The sequence below is a fragment of the Helianthus annuus genome, chromosome 13 (assembly GCF_002127325.2).
Source record: "Helianthus annuus cultivar XRQ/B chromosome 13, HanXRQr2.0-SUNRISE, whole genome shotgun sequence".
Lineage (NCBI taxonomy): Eukaryota > Viridiplantae > Streptophyta > Magnoliopsida > Asterales > Asteraceae > Helianthus > Helianthus annuus.
This window is the reverse complement of record NC_035445.2, coordinates 136,944,129-136,960,396: the sequence shown is the minus strand read 5'-3', so window position 1 is coordinate 136,960,396 and position 16,268 is coordinate 136,944,129. Positions and strand designations below refer to the sequence as shown.

General features: G+C 36.4%; 1 protein-coding gene across 3 annotated transcripts; it reads left to right on the top strand.

Annotated features, from left to right (window-relative positions):
• Nucleotides 1-8,029: 8,029 nt before the first annotated feature.
• Nucleotides 8,030-15,940, top strand: LOC110899435 (glycerol-3-phosphate acyltransferase, chloroplastic). 3 transcript variants are annotated; one of them, XR_004877836.1, is made up of 13 exons: nt 8,030-8,524; nt 11,012-11,109; nt 11,202-11,288; nt 11,375-11,472; nt 11,999-12,056; nt 12,179-12,280; nt 12,361-12,422; nt 12,839-12,949; nt 13,721-13,799; nt 13,902-14,035; nt 14,534-14,647; nt 14,725-14,877; nt 15,711-15,940. XR_004877836.1 is itself a non-coding variant. In XM_022146326.2 (13 exons), the coding sequence occupies exons 1-12, from the start codon at nt 8,263-8,265 to the stop codon at nt 14,863-14,865; spliced, it is 1,332 nt and encodes a 443-aa protein (XP_022002018.1). In that variant the 5' UTR covers nt 8,035-8,262; the 3' UTR covers nt 14,866-14,877; nt 14,949-15,218. The 3 variants fall into 3 exon arrangements, 2 of the variants coding, with proteins under 2 accessions (XP_022002018.1, XP_022002017.1); XM_022146326.2 differs by lacking the exon at nt 15,711-15,940 and adding an exon at nt 14,949-15,218 and having other exon boundaries at nt 8,035-8,524; nt 13,902-14,021; XM_022146325.2 differs by having other exon boundaries at nt 8,037-8,524; nt 13,902-14,021.
• Nucleotides 15,941-16,268: the final 328 nt, after the last annotated feature.

Here is a 16,268-nt window from a genome sequence, read left to right as displayed (position 1 = left end):
CAAAAGCATACTTTTTCCAACATTAGTACTAAAAAAGGGTTAGTTTTAAGCCACAATTGATGTAATTTATATGTTGCGTTTTGTGCACATCAACATTACTCATCGGATCATGAGATACTATGCTTCAACACTTAATCGATTTTCAACTCGTTCGACGTATTGGAGTACCTAACCGATCGGTTAAGCCGGCCGATCGAACAGGCCGTTCGATCGATCGAACTGAAAGGTAAGGACACTTCAGTGTCCTCAAATACTACAACGAAAACCTCAAAAGGTCAAGCCATCATACACAAACACATCCTACTTAGAGGAAGAAACAATCCACTCGAACTGTCCAACCAATCGAGCCTACCAGCCGATCGAACAGACTGTCCGAACGGACTGTCAAACCGAACGAACAACCCGTTCGATCGAACCTACTGTTCGATCGACCAGACTGTTCGACCCACTAACACTTGTTTTTCCTTTTTACGCGTTACTCATTGCTATGCTATCGAACTACTCAGGCTAACCCTACTCTCAAGCGCTCCCTTCAATCCATCAATCAATCTCTGTGAGTATACTCGAACCCTTTTTACTTTAGCACTTTTGGGTGTTACATACGTTACTTAACTAAATCACAATCGAACACACTACTCAATTACTTTATACGCTAACCGTTCTGCATGTATTACGTGACTAAATGAAAGCTTGTTGTTATGTTTACACGTGGAATGTTGTCTACCTGCCTTAACGACGTAGTACTGTTTGGACTCAGCACCCGTTCACATGGGGGTTGTTAAGGACAATTACTTGCATGGATTACGGTGGTAATCATGTATTGCGAACTGTCTCGGACAGTCAACCCGCAGTCATTGGTATCGATAAATCCATGTCGATAATTAACATGCTTCGTTTTCCTCTGTGTACGTGCTGGTTATGCGTAAACTATTTCGAACTCTATATGCTATTATCAAACTTGTATGCTCACCTTTACATTATATGTATTGACTTTATTTTAACGTATGTGACAGGTGTTTAAGGTGTTTACTTGCTAGGGAAGCGAGGCTAGAATAAAGCTCTAGAGCCCCCAACAAATAGTTGTCTGTAGCGGTCGAGCTAGGGGTCTTTAGAAGCAAACAAACAATATTTATATTTTATTTAAATCTGAGTTGTCGGAACAGAAATACTTGACTGGTTGTTATCTGTAATAATTTATTTTATTATTTGGGATACGGTATGGGACATATCATTTAACTGAATAGTATTAATAGTTGTTGTGGAAACTTCTGGACAATCTGTTTCGCTCAGTGCCATGCCCCGATGATTCCGCCATCGGTTGGGGTGTGACAGAGGTGAATATCCATTTTTGACCGGGGGCGGACATCTATTGTAAACAACACTTGATTTCTTACCAGAAATTTCCACTTCATCCTCTTCTTCTGTCTCGGACTTCTTTTCTTCCGAAGTCTTTTCTTCATCGAACATCTTCAATTTTTCCATAATCGGATAAATCCTGTCAACAACAAAAGTAGAACATGAGTAACTTTTTAATAAATTGTTGACTCTCTCAGTTTCTATTCTTTGTGTTGCAAACTTCAATTCCAGCTCAGTACACTTCTCTGTGTAGTAGTTGACATTATCAAGCTGTCTCATGTAAGATCCTTTGAGTGTATTCAATGCTACAACTTGTTCACAATTCGACTCGGTGTACTTGTTAATCTCTCTGTTCAAAGTATCGTAAGATTTTTTCAATCTCTTTATGTTGTGTAGCAGCTCATTGTTTTGCTTGATCAAAGAATCACAGTTCATACACCTCTCTGGAACTTTGATTTCTTCAGCATCAGCTTTGATCTCAAATTCAGGAACTTCTTTGACTGTTCTTCTCACTTGAACTACTTCAGCTCTTTTCTTTTTCTCAGCTTCAGCTTTTATCCTTTCTTCTTCTTCTTCAATTCTTCTCCATTTTTCCTCTTCAGCTTCTCTAATTTTTCTGTATTTTTCTGCCCAATATTCATCTCTAACATTAGCAACAAAAGCTTTAGCATTTAACATCTCTTTCTCCATAAATTCTTTATCTGGGCAAAAATTGTCCTAACTGAAACCTTCAGGCAATCTTTCATCATCTTGATCTGCCAAACACACTTTATTGTCCGTTGGAATATATTTATCCCAACTGAATCCACCATCCTTGCCCTGATTAACCAGACACGCTCTCTTTGAATCTTCAATTTCTTTTCTACCATGTGCAGTTTGAGCTTGATGTGGTGCCTGTTGTTATTGATATGCCTGTTGTGAGACTTGATGATAAATCGCCTTCTTGTAGTAATCGTTGTTTCAGAAAGGGTTTTGAGCTCCACTAACTTCACGATTTGTGCATTCCCTCTTGAAATGCCCCTTTTCCTTGCAACGAAAACAAGTAACTTTAGACTTATCAAAACCTAAAGTTGAAACATCTACCTCGCGAAAATCATCTCTGCCTGTAATTTGTTTGAATTTTTCAGCCCGTCTCAACACACTAGCCATGCACCATTTTATATCCATCAATTCCATCTCCTCAGCATCAATTTGATCGTAATCCTCTTTCGTGAGCATTGGATTCCCGATCCTCCCTGCAACTAATCCTCCATATGATTCAAGCACGGTCACTAACAAAGACATGTGACTTTTTGCAACTTCCTCAGTATAATTCTGATCATTTTCAAGCTTTAAGGCAATGTTGCATTGAAGAACTTTGCCACTCTTTGTTGTAGAAAACTGTGGGTCATATGTTGGAAATGAAGAGAATCTTGTTGTGCTGCTTGATCCCAAAGATGAACTTTCAGAAGAACCTTTTGCATTATAAGCAGTTTCAACCTTTGGAGAAACATTTGTCTTTTCACTAACACCACTCTTGAAATACAATCCGATGTCTTGTTCTCCATCATAGTTCTTCATCCTGGCAATCTTTCTCTGCTCCATCTCTTGGGCTTCTAGATGTTTGATGAACTCACCCAGTGTCAGTTTTTTATATTCCTTTCTGTTGTTTCTCAACATCATCAGATACGTTCCCCAAATATCATGTGGTAACGCGTCTGCAAGTTTCTCAATCAGCTCATCTGTATCCTTTTTTATGCCTAATTTCGTCATATTTCTCACCACGTTACAATATCTTTCAATAATTTGCTTGGTGTTTTCCGATTTCAAACCGCGAAATAGATCAAATTCTTTCTTCATCAGTGACATCTTGTTTTTTAGCATATCATCACTTCCCATAAATTTTGCTTCCAATTCAGTCCAGATAGAATATGCACTCCCATCATGTTGAAGCAAAATCAATATGTCCTCTTTAATTGCTTGTTGTAATAGACTCACCATCAATTTCTCATCTCTATACTTCTTTTTCTCCTCAGCACTCATTTCTCTGATTGTCATTATCTGATTACCATTCTTTGTGGGCCTTTCATATGGAACTTCAGAGTGTTCCCAAGCATCCAAATGATAAGCTTCAACCCAATTGCCAAAACGTTTGGACCAACCATTATAATCATCAATATCCAAAAGCTTAGACGGTTTTTGTGAAGTCCCTGTTTCATTTTCAAGCAATGTGGTCTGAGTAATGTTCATTGGTCTAGCAAAAGCATTGTAGAACTCGTTGTCCATGTTTCAATTTTCAAAAGTTCACAAACTACCAAGTTCAAGCGAAATAGCAGGAATATACTTTCAAGCGAAATCAATCAACACTATCCTTTCAAGCGAGATAAGTATTGAACCGGAATCAATCAGCAATGTACTTTCAAGCGGAATAGACACTTGAAGCGGAATCACTGGATAAGTTCAAGCGGAATCAACAATCAAGTTGATTCAAGCGAAAACAGTCACAATCTCAAGCGGAATCTCAGTTTGAAGCGGAATCACGCCAAACTTTCAAGCGGAATCTCGAATTTCAAGCGGAACCAAGTCAAAATCCAAGCGGAATCATACTGACGTCATCTTTTCCGAAAAACATTTCAAGCGGAATCTCAAAAATTTTAAATTTTAGCTCGATTTTAATTGTGAAATTTTCAAGGTTTTATCAAAACATGATTTCGAGTGTTCTGTGAAAAATTGAGCCTGTTTTACCGTAAAAAAATTTCCGGTTTTGAAGAAGAAGGTGTAGAAAAACAGAAAATACAGCTAAAATGGCAAGAACTCTTCCTCCTGAGCTCTGATACCACTTGTAGGATCGTTTTCAGACCCGAATGAGTCGATCAGAAGAGTAATTCACCAATTCAAGAGGCGGAAACTAATGATTCAGTGTTATTTCAGCCGTATTCACTTTAAACTGTTGATTTTATTGATAAGAAATCCTTTTACATGCACGACAACACTTCGGCACCACTTCGTGGCAAACCGGAAGACAACAATTACAGATTTCGCTCCAAGTGACACCTATTTATAGGCATTCATATTCCGCTTGAACAAGACATGTTAGGTTCAAGCGGAATCACATCGAATACATTCAAGCAAAATCATGCAATAACCGTTCGAGCGGAATCAGGAACTAAGGGGTTTCGCTTGAAATGACATAGGATCATTTCAAGCGGAATCACCTTCAAATACATAATTCTTGGATTCCGTGCCCTATTCTCACTAACTCTAATCAAGACTCGATACAAGACGTAGGCGACAGATGGATGCACCAACACCTCTCTCTCCTCTCTAGTCGGATCTACTACAATCATCGCCCCACGTACGACTCCTTTCCCACCATCACTAGTTTTTCGACATGTCCTACTTGTCGAAACCGCTCCCTTCCCCAGACACCACCACCACCAATCTAGAGAGAGAAAGAGATAGAGAGAAGAGAGATTATGTGGACAAGCAGGACACGTCGGGAATCTCATCTCTAGAAGTCACATGCCAAATGAGATTCCTGATTTGCTTAAGGTTGGTTGTATATGAAGCTGAATGTATAATATAACTCCCCTCTTACTCTACAATTAAGTATCTAGTAATAGGTTAAGTATCTGGTAACAATTTGCAGCTCTATGATGTTATTGATCTTGGAGTGGGAAGTCGGAAGAGAGAGAGAGAGAGAGTACAGAGAAAGTGTATAAAGAGAGAGCGAAAGATTGACATTGGTGGTGAGTTTTGGTGGTGGGGGTTAGGGGTGTTTAGAATTCTATTCGGATTCGAAAAATTCGAATTTCGACTCGATTCGAATTCGATTAAAAATGTTCAAATTCGAGTTGATTCATACTCGAGTCCAGTAATCGAATACGAATTTATGATTTTGAATTCGATTCGATTCAATTCGAAATTCGAATTCAATTTAAATTTAAATATATGTATATAAACACACATATAACTTCTAAACTTGGTCAAAGTATGAACTACCCCTATAAGTGATAGTTTATTATTTATAACATTACCAAACCTTCTGACAAATAGTCCATACTACTTATTTCCAAATTTTTATCTAACTTAAATCGCTACAGTAACCAACCTATCTTCTAAATTTTGGTGTTTTGACATATTGATAGTTGATTAATTTTGCAGATAAATATATTTTATGTTGAATATAATTATTTGTAGTAGTTTTAAAAAATGAAAGTAAAATAATTTATCATTTAGGGTGAATTTAAATTTAATCGAATTTATTCGAATTCAGTTCAAATTCGAGTTTCAAATACTAATAGAATCAAATAGGAATTCATGTAAAAAATAAAAATTCGAAAAATTCAATTCGAATAATTCGAAAATTCATTATTCGATTTGATTAACACCCCTAGTGGGGGCTGGTTGGAGAGTGAGGGAGAGAGAGTGAGAGAGAGATGGGAGAGAGAGAGAACTAAGATATGATTTTGTTTATTTGTTTAAATATATTTTAGAGAAAAATGCTCGGATAGTCCCTGTGGTTTGTCCTTTTTTCACCTTTAATACCTAACCTTTTAAAATTACAGCTATAGTCCTCAACTTTTACAATTTCGTTCTCGGATAGTCCCTGACATGGATGGGGGTTAATTTTTGGTGTTAAATGGGTGTGAAATGATCAAAACACCCTTACTAATAAATAAATCAAAATCAGATGATGTTGAGCCCAAATCATCATCATCATTAGCTGCATCATCAGTATCATCAGCTTTAGTTAGAATTAAACTCAGTATCACCAGCTTCAGGTACCGCAACGCCTACAAGGTTTATGCAGGGTTTTACCCCCAAAAACCATCGTCTTCTTCAACCAATTCATATTATTCCAAACAAAACACTCCCCACATCACTAACCCACAACCCAGCTCAGCACTTTCTTTACAAAATCACCCCCCACATCACAAATTGATGTTCACCGCCCGTCTCTCAATCCCACTTCCCCACAATTGACACAAAACCCGCAAATCTTTCCTACCTCCACCATATTTTACGCTGATAACTAATAATGTGATTAAAATGCATAATAACAAAAACCCACCAACAGAACTGGTTGTTATAACTATATTTCTAATTTTCTGGCTATGTGATTTTCCGGCGGGTGGTGGCGGACTCGCCGGAGATAAAGATGGGGGGAGGGGCTAAACTGCATGGGATGTTAAATGCATCGCCGCATAGACCTGTATTGCCGTAAGCGTCTTGTTGCGTGTCGGTGACTGGTTTGGGTGGTTCTGCGGTTTATTTTTATGAATTGAAAAAAGGTGAAATTAGTATTCGTTATGGCTAATTTCAGATATCTGATCATGTTAAAGCTTGAAATGTCGAATCAGGATAATGATTTTTGATTGAATCGCGAATTGGGAGCTGAGATGGACAAAGAGATATAGGGATGGAGAGAGAGTAAGGCGGAGAGAGAGAGTGTTATGGTGGTGGCGTGGTGGTGGAATGGTGGTGATAGAGTGGTGGGAGTTGCAGAAGGAAGAAATAGAGAAGAAGGGGAGATGGGGTGGGGGTGGGGTTGAGATGGCTCCCACTTTGTTTTAGTATTATATAATTAAATAGATAATTATATTTTTGTTAGTAAGGGCATTTTAGTCATTTCGTACCCACTTAACACCAAAAACTAACCCCTATCCGCGTCAGGGACTATCCGGGAACGAAATTACAAAAGTTAGGGATTATAGCTGTAATTTTAGAAAGTTAGGGACTAAAGGTGAAAAAAGGGCAAACCACAGGGACTATCCGAGCATTTTTCTCTATATTTTAAATATACTAGTAAAATTACTAATATACCCTCATGTGTTTTGCACATGTCATACTTAACCAAAAAATTTTAGTTAGGTTAGGGCCAAAAGACGTAGAGGGTAATGAAAAGTGTCATTACTAAAGTTAAAGAACATTCATTGCAATCCAATACAAACACAAAGGACAAAAAGTGTATTTTACCCTTTTACTTATCTTAAAACATTTCTAAGGCGCACATTTTTCCTTCTTATGGACTTGTGGCAGTAACTTGAAGGAGAGAGGTTTGAGAGATTTTTCATCCTTAACATGTCCTTAGACTTTCAGATGGTGATGATGTGATCGCATTTTTAAGGCTTACCATAAAAGAATCTCTAAATCAACTTACATAAAAACAGAAAAAATAAAAAAGAGTTTGACTTTGTTGTAAGAAAATCCAAATATAATAACAAAAAAGGGTTATCAGTATGGATGAGATCGATACAATACCGATACTGGTACCGAGAGTACTGATACTTAATTTGAACAAAATTGGGTGCTGAATATAATGGTAGGGTACGATACGGATACGAGTATCGGTATTTGTGCTAAATAAGTACCCTCCTTTAGTACCATTTTGTTTTTTTTTAACTTTTCAAACACTCCATTGATTTTAGTATTAGCATATGTACGAGTGTCAAGTAAAATCTGTACAAATACCAAATAGACTAAATCGGTACATGTACTAGCATTCAAGAATCCATAATATCACAATACGTAAACAAAACATAATATCAAATTCGATATCAATACTATTTTGATCGAAAAGTACGGTATCGAATACCAAATACCGAATACTTACTGAAATCCTTAAAATTTGGTAACCAATGATATTTGAAAAAAAAAAAAAAAGAAAAAAGAATCTCTATCTTGGTTAGCAGTTACCAGTTAGTTTCGGTTCACTGTCATTCACAGACGGCGTCAGCTAAATCCCATTGCTCAAAATTCTGTTCAACATCATTTTCGACACAAGTCACGTGCGTCCCTCTCCGCCAATGCTCCACCGTCCACAACCACCACTACCACACCTGAACAAATATCTCTCTCTCTCACTACTTTCTCTCTCTACACTTTAACAAATATCTCTCTCTCACTACTTTCTCTCTCTACACCATGACGATCCTCTCTCCATCACCTACACTCTCCATCTCCACCAAAAACCCTAGGGTTTCCGTTTCTCTCACACCTGCTTCTCTCTCTTCTTCATCGTTCCAAAACCGCCCGATTCTCCGTCGTTTTCCGTGTTTAACGTTCTCTAGGGCTCCGAATGCCGCCGCAGAGACGTTTGAAGACAATAAGTGCTGCTCTGCTTCACGGCCGGTCTCCGGATCGGAGTTCGGTTACTCTCATACATCAATTGATGCTACTGATCAAGGTATCCGATTTCGTTAATGTTTGTAGAATGATTTTGCATCAGTTTTTGAACGGATATGTGTGTCGGTACTGTGAGTGATACTGTAGGTAGGCTTGTGAGGAGATTGATTTGTAAGATATAATTGATTAATTGTTAGTGTTTTATGATTTGAGTAGGTTTGAATGTTTGATCATTTGATTTTAGTTGTAATGAAGTTAGGTGAATTAAGTTATTAGCGCTCATTAATTTCTGTAATAGTTAGGTGATTATTAATATCTATTACCTAGATAATAATTACGAAGTAATTTTCTGTTAGTTTTACTTGTGGTGGCTACAGGTGCGTACATCTGTGTGCGTTGAAGTGTCATTCTGGTGTTTTGTGGACTGCATCTATGAAATGAATGATCTCTTAGTTATTGTTTGTTGTATAATGTTTTGTTATATGATTTCTAATGTGAAAAATGGTTTTGATTGCATGATTGACTATCTAGATGAAATTGAATTACTGAGTGAACAGGGGCGGACCTAGCATATAAGAAGGGGCAACCTCCGCTACGGCTTGGCGCTCCGGCGGTAGTGTAAAATTAGTGTAAATTTTGGAAAAATTTGACGTTTTTACGATTTTGCTACGGCTTTTTTATAAAACGTTACGGCTTGGCGGATTTTCTAGATCCGCCACTGTGAGTGAATGACCGTGTTGCTTATCTAGATATGCTTTTGGTTCATTTGAACCGTCGACATTCAGTAGATAAGCAATGTTTGTTGAGTATTTTGGTACATTGTCTTGCTGGTACTGTATGAGGGGTTTGAATGACTTGAGTCATCATATCATTATTTGTCATATTTTAGATATTAAATCATTTTCACTTTTGAGTGTTATCATCATATGTTAGATCTTTAATCATTTTCAGTGTTATGGTGTGTTACCATCCAGTCACTTGGATTATGGTGCTCTATACTGGTTATCAAATGTCACCTATTGTTGGGTTATATGCATCTCTATTTGGCAGCATGATATTTTAGGATTTCTTAAATGCAACACGTTGAAGAGAGATATATATTTTTTTGATACATTTAAGTTAATACATTTATGACACCAGAAATCATTCACATACGGTTAGAGACCGACAATTTTGATAGTTCGGAAGACCTAGTGATGACGGTTCAGGAACACCCGTTGCATTTTATTTTCTTTGAGCCATGCATCCTCAATTATTCACCATTCGAGCTCTTGAATTTTCACTATTTTTGAAGATACAATTGTTTATCCCGTCTATGAGACATTTAACTAATTCATTTTGAAAAATATTATTATAATCAATAGTGAATTGTTCTACAATTTAGCGATTTACTGCCTGAAAATCTTATTCCTATACACTTTTAAGCAGTCTATTCAGTTATCCAACATTTCAGGGATAAAAACTGTCCCAAATCTTTTGTGAATAATGTAAGTTATGTCATCAGATATAATCGTCAATTTCTGGAATGACTTAACTAGATTATTTTTTGCGGAATCAACCGTGGTTCTTCTGTTTGTGTTTGTGTACTACATTCATGAATGGAAGTTATTGTTTTCTGCATAAAGCTTGTCTAGATATTCTTTTTGTTTGTTTGAACTGTTGACACTCAGTAGTTAACTAATGTTTGTTGAATATATGGTGCATTGTCTTGTCTTATAGATGTTTTGACATTGAGACCAGTGACTATGCTTGTTGGTGGTGTATGAGGCGCTCGAGTGACTTGAGTCATCATTATCATTATCATTATTTATCATACCTTTGATCTTTAATAGCTTTCAGTGTTGTCATCCAAGCACTTGCATTGTTGTGTTCTAAACAGGTTTTGAGATGTCACCTATTGTTGGGTCATATGCCTTTCTTTATTTGGCAATATAATATTTTAGGATTTTGTTGATGTAAGGGGCACATTGAAGAGAGGAATATATCTTTAGACACATTAAAATAATGCATTAATATTCGGATACGTAAGAAATCGACAGTTTTGATTATTCGTAGTAGCCCGTGTTGCATTTCAATTTCATTTTCTTCTTCGATCCAAACATCCTCTGTTATCCATCATCAAAGCTCTAGAATTTTCCCAATTCATAACGTTACAAGTGTTTATCCATTCTGCGAGACATTTAAGAACTGAATAACTCACTTTAAAAATATAATTGTATTCTATAATGAATTGTTTCTACAATGTATTGTCTGAAAACCCGATTCCTATACACTTAAGTCGGTTGTTTAGTTATCCAACATTTCAGGGATAATAACAGTACAAAGTTTTTCTGTGAGTCATATAAGTTAAGTCATCAGATGAAATAATCAATTTCGGGAAGGAACCAGTTAGGTTATATTTTCAGAAATGGAAATCTCAATTGTAATGCTTCTAATTTTTTATGATTTATGCAACAATTCTGGATGCGTGATCACGTTCGTTATTATTAAGCGTACATGTCAACTGCAAGATCTACATAACGATTTTTTGTTGTACTATTTCATGCAGATCTTCTATTTGGAATTCAAAGAGAGGTAGAAGCTGGAAGACTGCCAAAATCTATTGCTCAAGCAATGGAAGAGCTGTATCAGAACTACAAAACTGCAGTAATTACTTTTGTCATCTGAATGAATAAGAGACTGATTTAATATCTTCACCGTATTGATTTTTTTAAAGTTGCAATGTTTCATTTTCTTAGGTTTTACAAAGTGGAAACCCTCATGCAGAAGATATCGTATTGTCAAACATGCGTGTAGCATTTGAACGTATGTTCTTGGATGTGAAGGTATGGCTGATAACTGATTGATGCATATTGATGTTAATTCATCTTAATCATGCTCGTATTCTTTAAGTATGTTTATTTCTTTGCAGGAACCTTTTGAATTTTTACCATATCATGAAGCTATTCGGGAACCTTTCAATTACTATATGTTTGGTCAAGATTATATTCGTCCTTTGATCAATTTCAGGTTAGTCAACAATCTTTGTTTATTTTTCTTAGAGTAAAATGCCATATTCGTCGCTGAGGTTTGGCCAGTTTTCGACTTTCATCCAAAGGTTTGTTTTCTCCGCATCTGAATCCAAACGGTTTGAAATCTTGCCATTTTTTCCGGCTCATTAACTTCATCCAGTTTTCTCCGTTAAGTCAGGGGGTATTTCCATCTTTATAGTTAACTTAAAGGGCAATTCAGTCTTTTTCAAGGGTATTCGGTCTTTTTACATAAAGTGAAACGACCGGATTGCCCTTTAAGTTAACAAAAAAAAGATGGAAATACCCCTGGCTTAACGGAGAAAAATGGACGGAGTTAACGGGCCGGATGAAAATGGCAAGATTTCAAACCTTTTGGATCCAGATGTGGAAAAACAAACCGTTGGATGAAAGTCGCAAAACTGGCCAAACCTCAGGGACGAAAATGGCATTTTATTCTATTTCTCATTTAAATTATTCATTCATTGGACTTTTACCTTTGATCTCTAAATATATATGATTATCAGGGAATCATACGTTGGCAATGTCTCCCTTTTCAGTGCAATGGAAGAACAGCTAAAGCAGGTATCTGATTTTACAGCTATTTCGATATTGTGCGTTGTTGCCTTCTTGTGGCTCTTTTGTGTGAAATATTGTTTTTCTAAGAGTTATGATCTTAAAATTTGCTTTTATTGTTAATCTGTTAGGGTGAAAATGTGATTTTGATCTCAAACCACCAATCAGAAGCAGATCCAGCTGTTATTGCCTTGCTGCTTGAAACAACAAATCCCTATATATCTGAGAACATAGTAAGCCTTTTCTATAAATTGAAAACCGCGTGCCATGAATATGTGCCCTCGAGTCCAATGGTTGAGTTATTGTAATGCAGATCTATGTGGCAGGGGATAGAGTTATAACCGATCCTCTTTGCAAGCCATTCAGCATGGGAAGGTTCTCATATACTTTTTTTTTCCAACATAACTATAATACCTTCACACACACACACATATATATGGGGGTCAGTTAACGTACAATTGGCCTTAACGTACGATGCGTACACGATTAGAAATCCGCACGTTATAAACCTCAAAAGACCAAAACCCGCATGTTATATTTATCCAACTCGGACATACAAACTCGGACTCGCATGGTCATAAAGTCGGACACACAAACTCGGACTCACAATTTGGTTGTCCGCATGTTATATCGCAAAATCGCATGGTCATAAACTCGGACATCCGCATGTTATATCACTCAATCCACATGTTATATACTAATCGCGTACGCATCGTACGTTAAGGGATATTGTACAATACACTTTCTCTATATATATGTATGTATATCCTAATATGGAACTTACACCTTAGGAACCTGCTGTGCGTATATTCTAAAAAGCATATGAATGATGTCCCTGAGCTTGCTGATATGAAAAGGAGAGCAAATACAAGAAGTTTAAAAGAGATGGCTTTGCTTTTAAGGTATTTGCTATCCTCTATCTGAAAATTATTAATATTTTTGGAACTTCTGTATAGTTAAAAAAAATCCATGTTGGTATTAGTTTTTTTGAGTAAAATGTCATTTTCGTCCCTGAGGTTTGGTCCCTGAGGTTTGGTCAATTTTGCGACTTTCATCCAAAGGTTTGTTTTTCCGCATGTGGATCCAAAAGGTTTGAAATCTTGCCATTTTCATCCGGCTCGTCGACTCCATCTATTTTTCTCTGTTAAGTCAGGGGTATTTTTGGCTTTTTGTTAACTTAAAGGGCAATTCTGTCTTTTTCACATACTTTAAAAAGACTGAATACCCCCATAAAAAGACTGAATTGCCCTTTAAGTTAACAAAAACACGGAAATACGTCTGATTTAACGGAGAAAAATAGATGGAGTTAACGAGCCGGATGAAAATGGCAAGATTTCAAACCTTTTGGATCCACATGCAGAAAAACAAACCTTTGGACGAAAGTCGCAGAACTAGCCAAAGCTCAGGGACGAAAATGGCATTTTACTCTAGTTTTTTTTCTCTTTTTTAAATACAATATGCATTGATAAAGTTCTCATCGAAATTAAACTTGCTTCTATCAAATTAAGCATTCATGCTTTTTTATGATTTTGTAATGTCCAAATTTGGGCTATATATATACACCTGGCTACCTTACATTTTATAGTACTCCTTTTGGCCATCTGTGATTCAATCAATTTCAATTCTGTTTAATTAAATTAGAATGTTTGATAGCTTTACCTTTTAAATTCAAGGGGCGGGTCAAAAATAATATGGATTGCACCAAGCGGTGGCAGGGACAGGCCAGATCCCGTCACAAATCAATGGTTTCCAGTAAGATCTCTTTACTTCCATGACATGAAAACCACATGTCATTTGCAAATTAATATATCTTTTTTTTTTAACTATGGCAACTACACCCTATGTAACGGTTAGGCACCATTTGACGCCACTTCACTGGATAACATGAGAAGGCTCGTGGACCATGCTGGTGTGGTTGGTCATATATACCCTTTAGCCATACTGTGCCATGACATCATGCCCCCTCCTCCTCAGGTGTGTTCTTGATGGTTCGTACGTCTGTTTTTCTTTCTATTAATTATTTTTAAATATTAAAAGAGTAAAATGCCATTTTCGTCCTTGAGGTTTGGCCAGTTTGCGAATTTTGTCCAAAGGTTTGTTTTTTCGCATCTGGATCCAAAAGGTTTGAAATCTTGCCACTTTCATCAGGCTCAGTAACTCAATCCATTTTTCTCCGTTAAGTCAGGGGTATTTCCATCTTTTTTGTTAACTTAAAGGGGAATTCGGTTTTTTTTACTTTATGTAAAAAGACCGAATACCCCTGAAAAAGACCGAATTGCTCTTTAAGTTAACAAAATGGACGGAAATACTCCTGGCTTAACGGAGAAAAATGAATGGAGTTAACGAGCCGGATGAAAATGGCAAGATTTCAAACCTTTTGGATCCACATGCGGAAAAACAAACCTTTGGACGAAAGTCGCAAACTGACCAAACCTCATGGACGAAAATGGCATTTTACTCTATTAAATATATATACTTTTGGATAGGTTGAGAAAGAAATTGGAGAGAAACGGTTGATCTCTTTTCATGGCACTGGTATATCAGTTGCACCCGAAATTAATTTCCGGACAGCCACTGCGTCTTGTGGGTCCCCTGAGGAGGTTGGTGCTACTTAATTTTGCAATTTGCATGCTTTTCCATCCAGTTGTATGAAAGTATCGTTTTTTATTGCTTGCAGGCCAAGGAAGCGTATTCACAGGCACTGTATGATTCTGTGTGTGACCAATACAACGTTCTACAATCCGCCATTAATGGAAAAAAAGGCTTTGAAGCATCAACATCAAGTATCTCATTGTCACAAACTTTGCAATCTCTCTGACTTGATTTACAGGTATGCATCTAGTTTTAAGATTTCTACCAATGCTGTTAAAATCTGACTCCTAACCGGTTTGTTTGGCATAGGTTGAACCGGTTCAGTGGTGTTTTGAGCACTTTTTGCAAAAAATATTATATTTATCGTTGATAAGATCTGAACATGGAACTTACCGTACGCATATGAAAGTTTTTGCGAACTAATCAAGGAAGATGTTGGTGTTGTATATGGGTAGCTAAATTATATACTTTCACCTCAAAAGAGTCTCTTCATTCTTTTTTCTTTCTAAAAATATTATATTTTCTTTTATTCTTTTAAATATAAACAACATAATGGTATGCTATTTAAAGTTTATGTAATATATATATAGGGCAAGGTTATTGTACAGATGGGCTTAACATACTAAACGTGAGAAGTGAAGGAGAGATTTTTTATTTTTTATTTTTTTGAATTTTTTTCCCATCTTGTCAAACACATATTTTAGTCCCAAAATCTAAAAACAATTCATGTATTTACACTAGTAGAGTAACTATGTCATTACTCTAGTGTAATTGTACATAATTACTCTACCAGAGTAATACACGAAAAAAAGTTCTTTTTTTTTTACATTTTGCAACTAAACATCATGCTTAAGTAGATGGAAAAAATCAAAAAAAAAAAAAAAATCTTCCTTCATTTCTCATATTTAATATGTTAAGACTCATTTGTATTTGATTTTTACCCTATATATATTTATATCTATACTTCTTAAAAAAGTTGATTATGACTTCATCTGGGTGCGGTACAGTTCAGTTTTGAAAATATTGCAAGCGAATTAAGACAATTAAGCATGAACTATTTTGTGAATGCAGGTGAAGACTGTAGTTGTTACATGACCTAGGTGTATAGATAGATGCGAATTCCATCTGAAGTGCAAATCAAGAGAAATTTACAGGTTTTTTTAGTTTTATGAAGAATATGATAATATCAGTTGGATTTTGTAGGGATGAATGACCATGTACAGTTTAGTTGTAACCATGCTAGCTTCTCTTCAACATTGGACCATAAAATCAGAAATTGTTGGAAGTGCATTTTTCTGCTTGATGGGTAGTTAGTTATAGTTTTATGATCAAAAGGGGACGACTAGAAAAGCATATAGCCTAAGGTAAAGAGTGAAAAGTTCATTACAATATCCTAATTCATATTAAAAAAAATGGTAGATGCACGGTACCCCCAGGCCCCGACCGCGGAAGGGATCCCCTTCCCAAACTAGCAACCCGACAATGCTGCCATCCTAATTCATATTAGCTAAACAAATACATGTTTAACCCCCAATGAAGGTTTTTTCTTGCTTGCCTACCTCTGCTACTTCAAAATCTTGCTGTTTTCATTAACTTCGTTAAGCCTATCTACTTTTTAGCGTTCAAAAT

Excerpts from the sequence above, each read along its gene's own strand:
- LOC110899435 (XM_022146325.2), top strand. The coding sequence starts at position 8,263 with ATGACGATCCTCTCTCCATCACCTACACTCTCCATCTCCACCAAAAAC. Across the intron at positions 11,473-11,998 it reads CGTCCTTTGATCAATTTCAG|GGAATCATACGTTGGCAATG; the intron begins GTTAGTCAACAA and ends TATGATTATCAG. Across the intron at positions 14,648-14,724 it reads CTTGTGGGTCCCCTGAGGAG|GCCAAGGAAGCGTATTCACA; the intron begins GTTGGTGCTACT and ends TATTGCTTGCAG.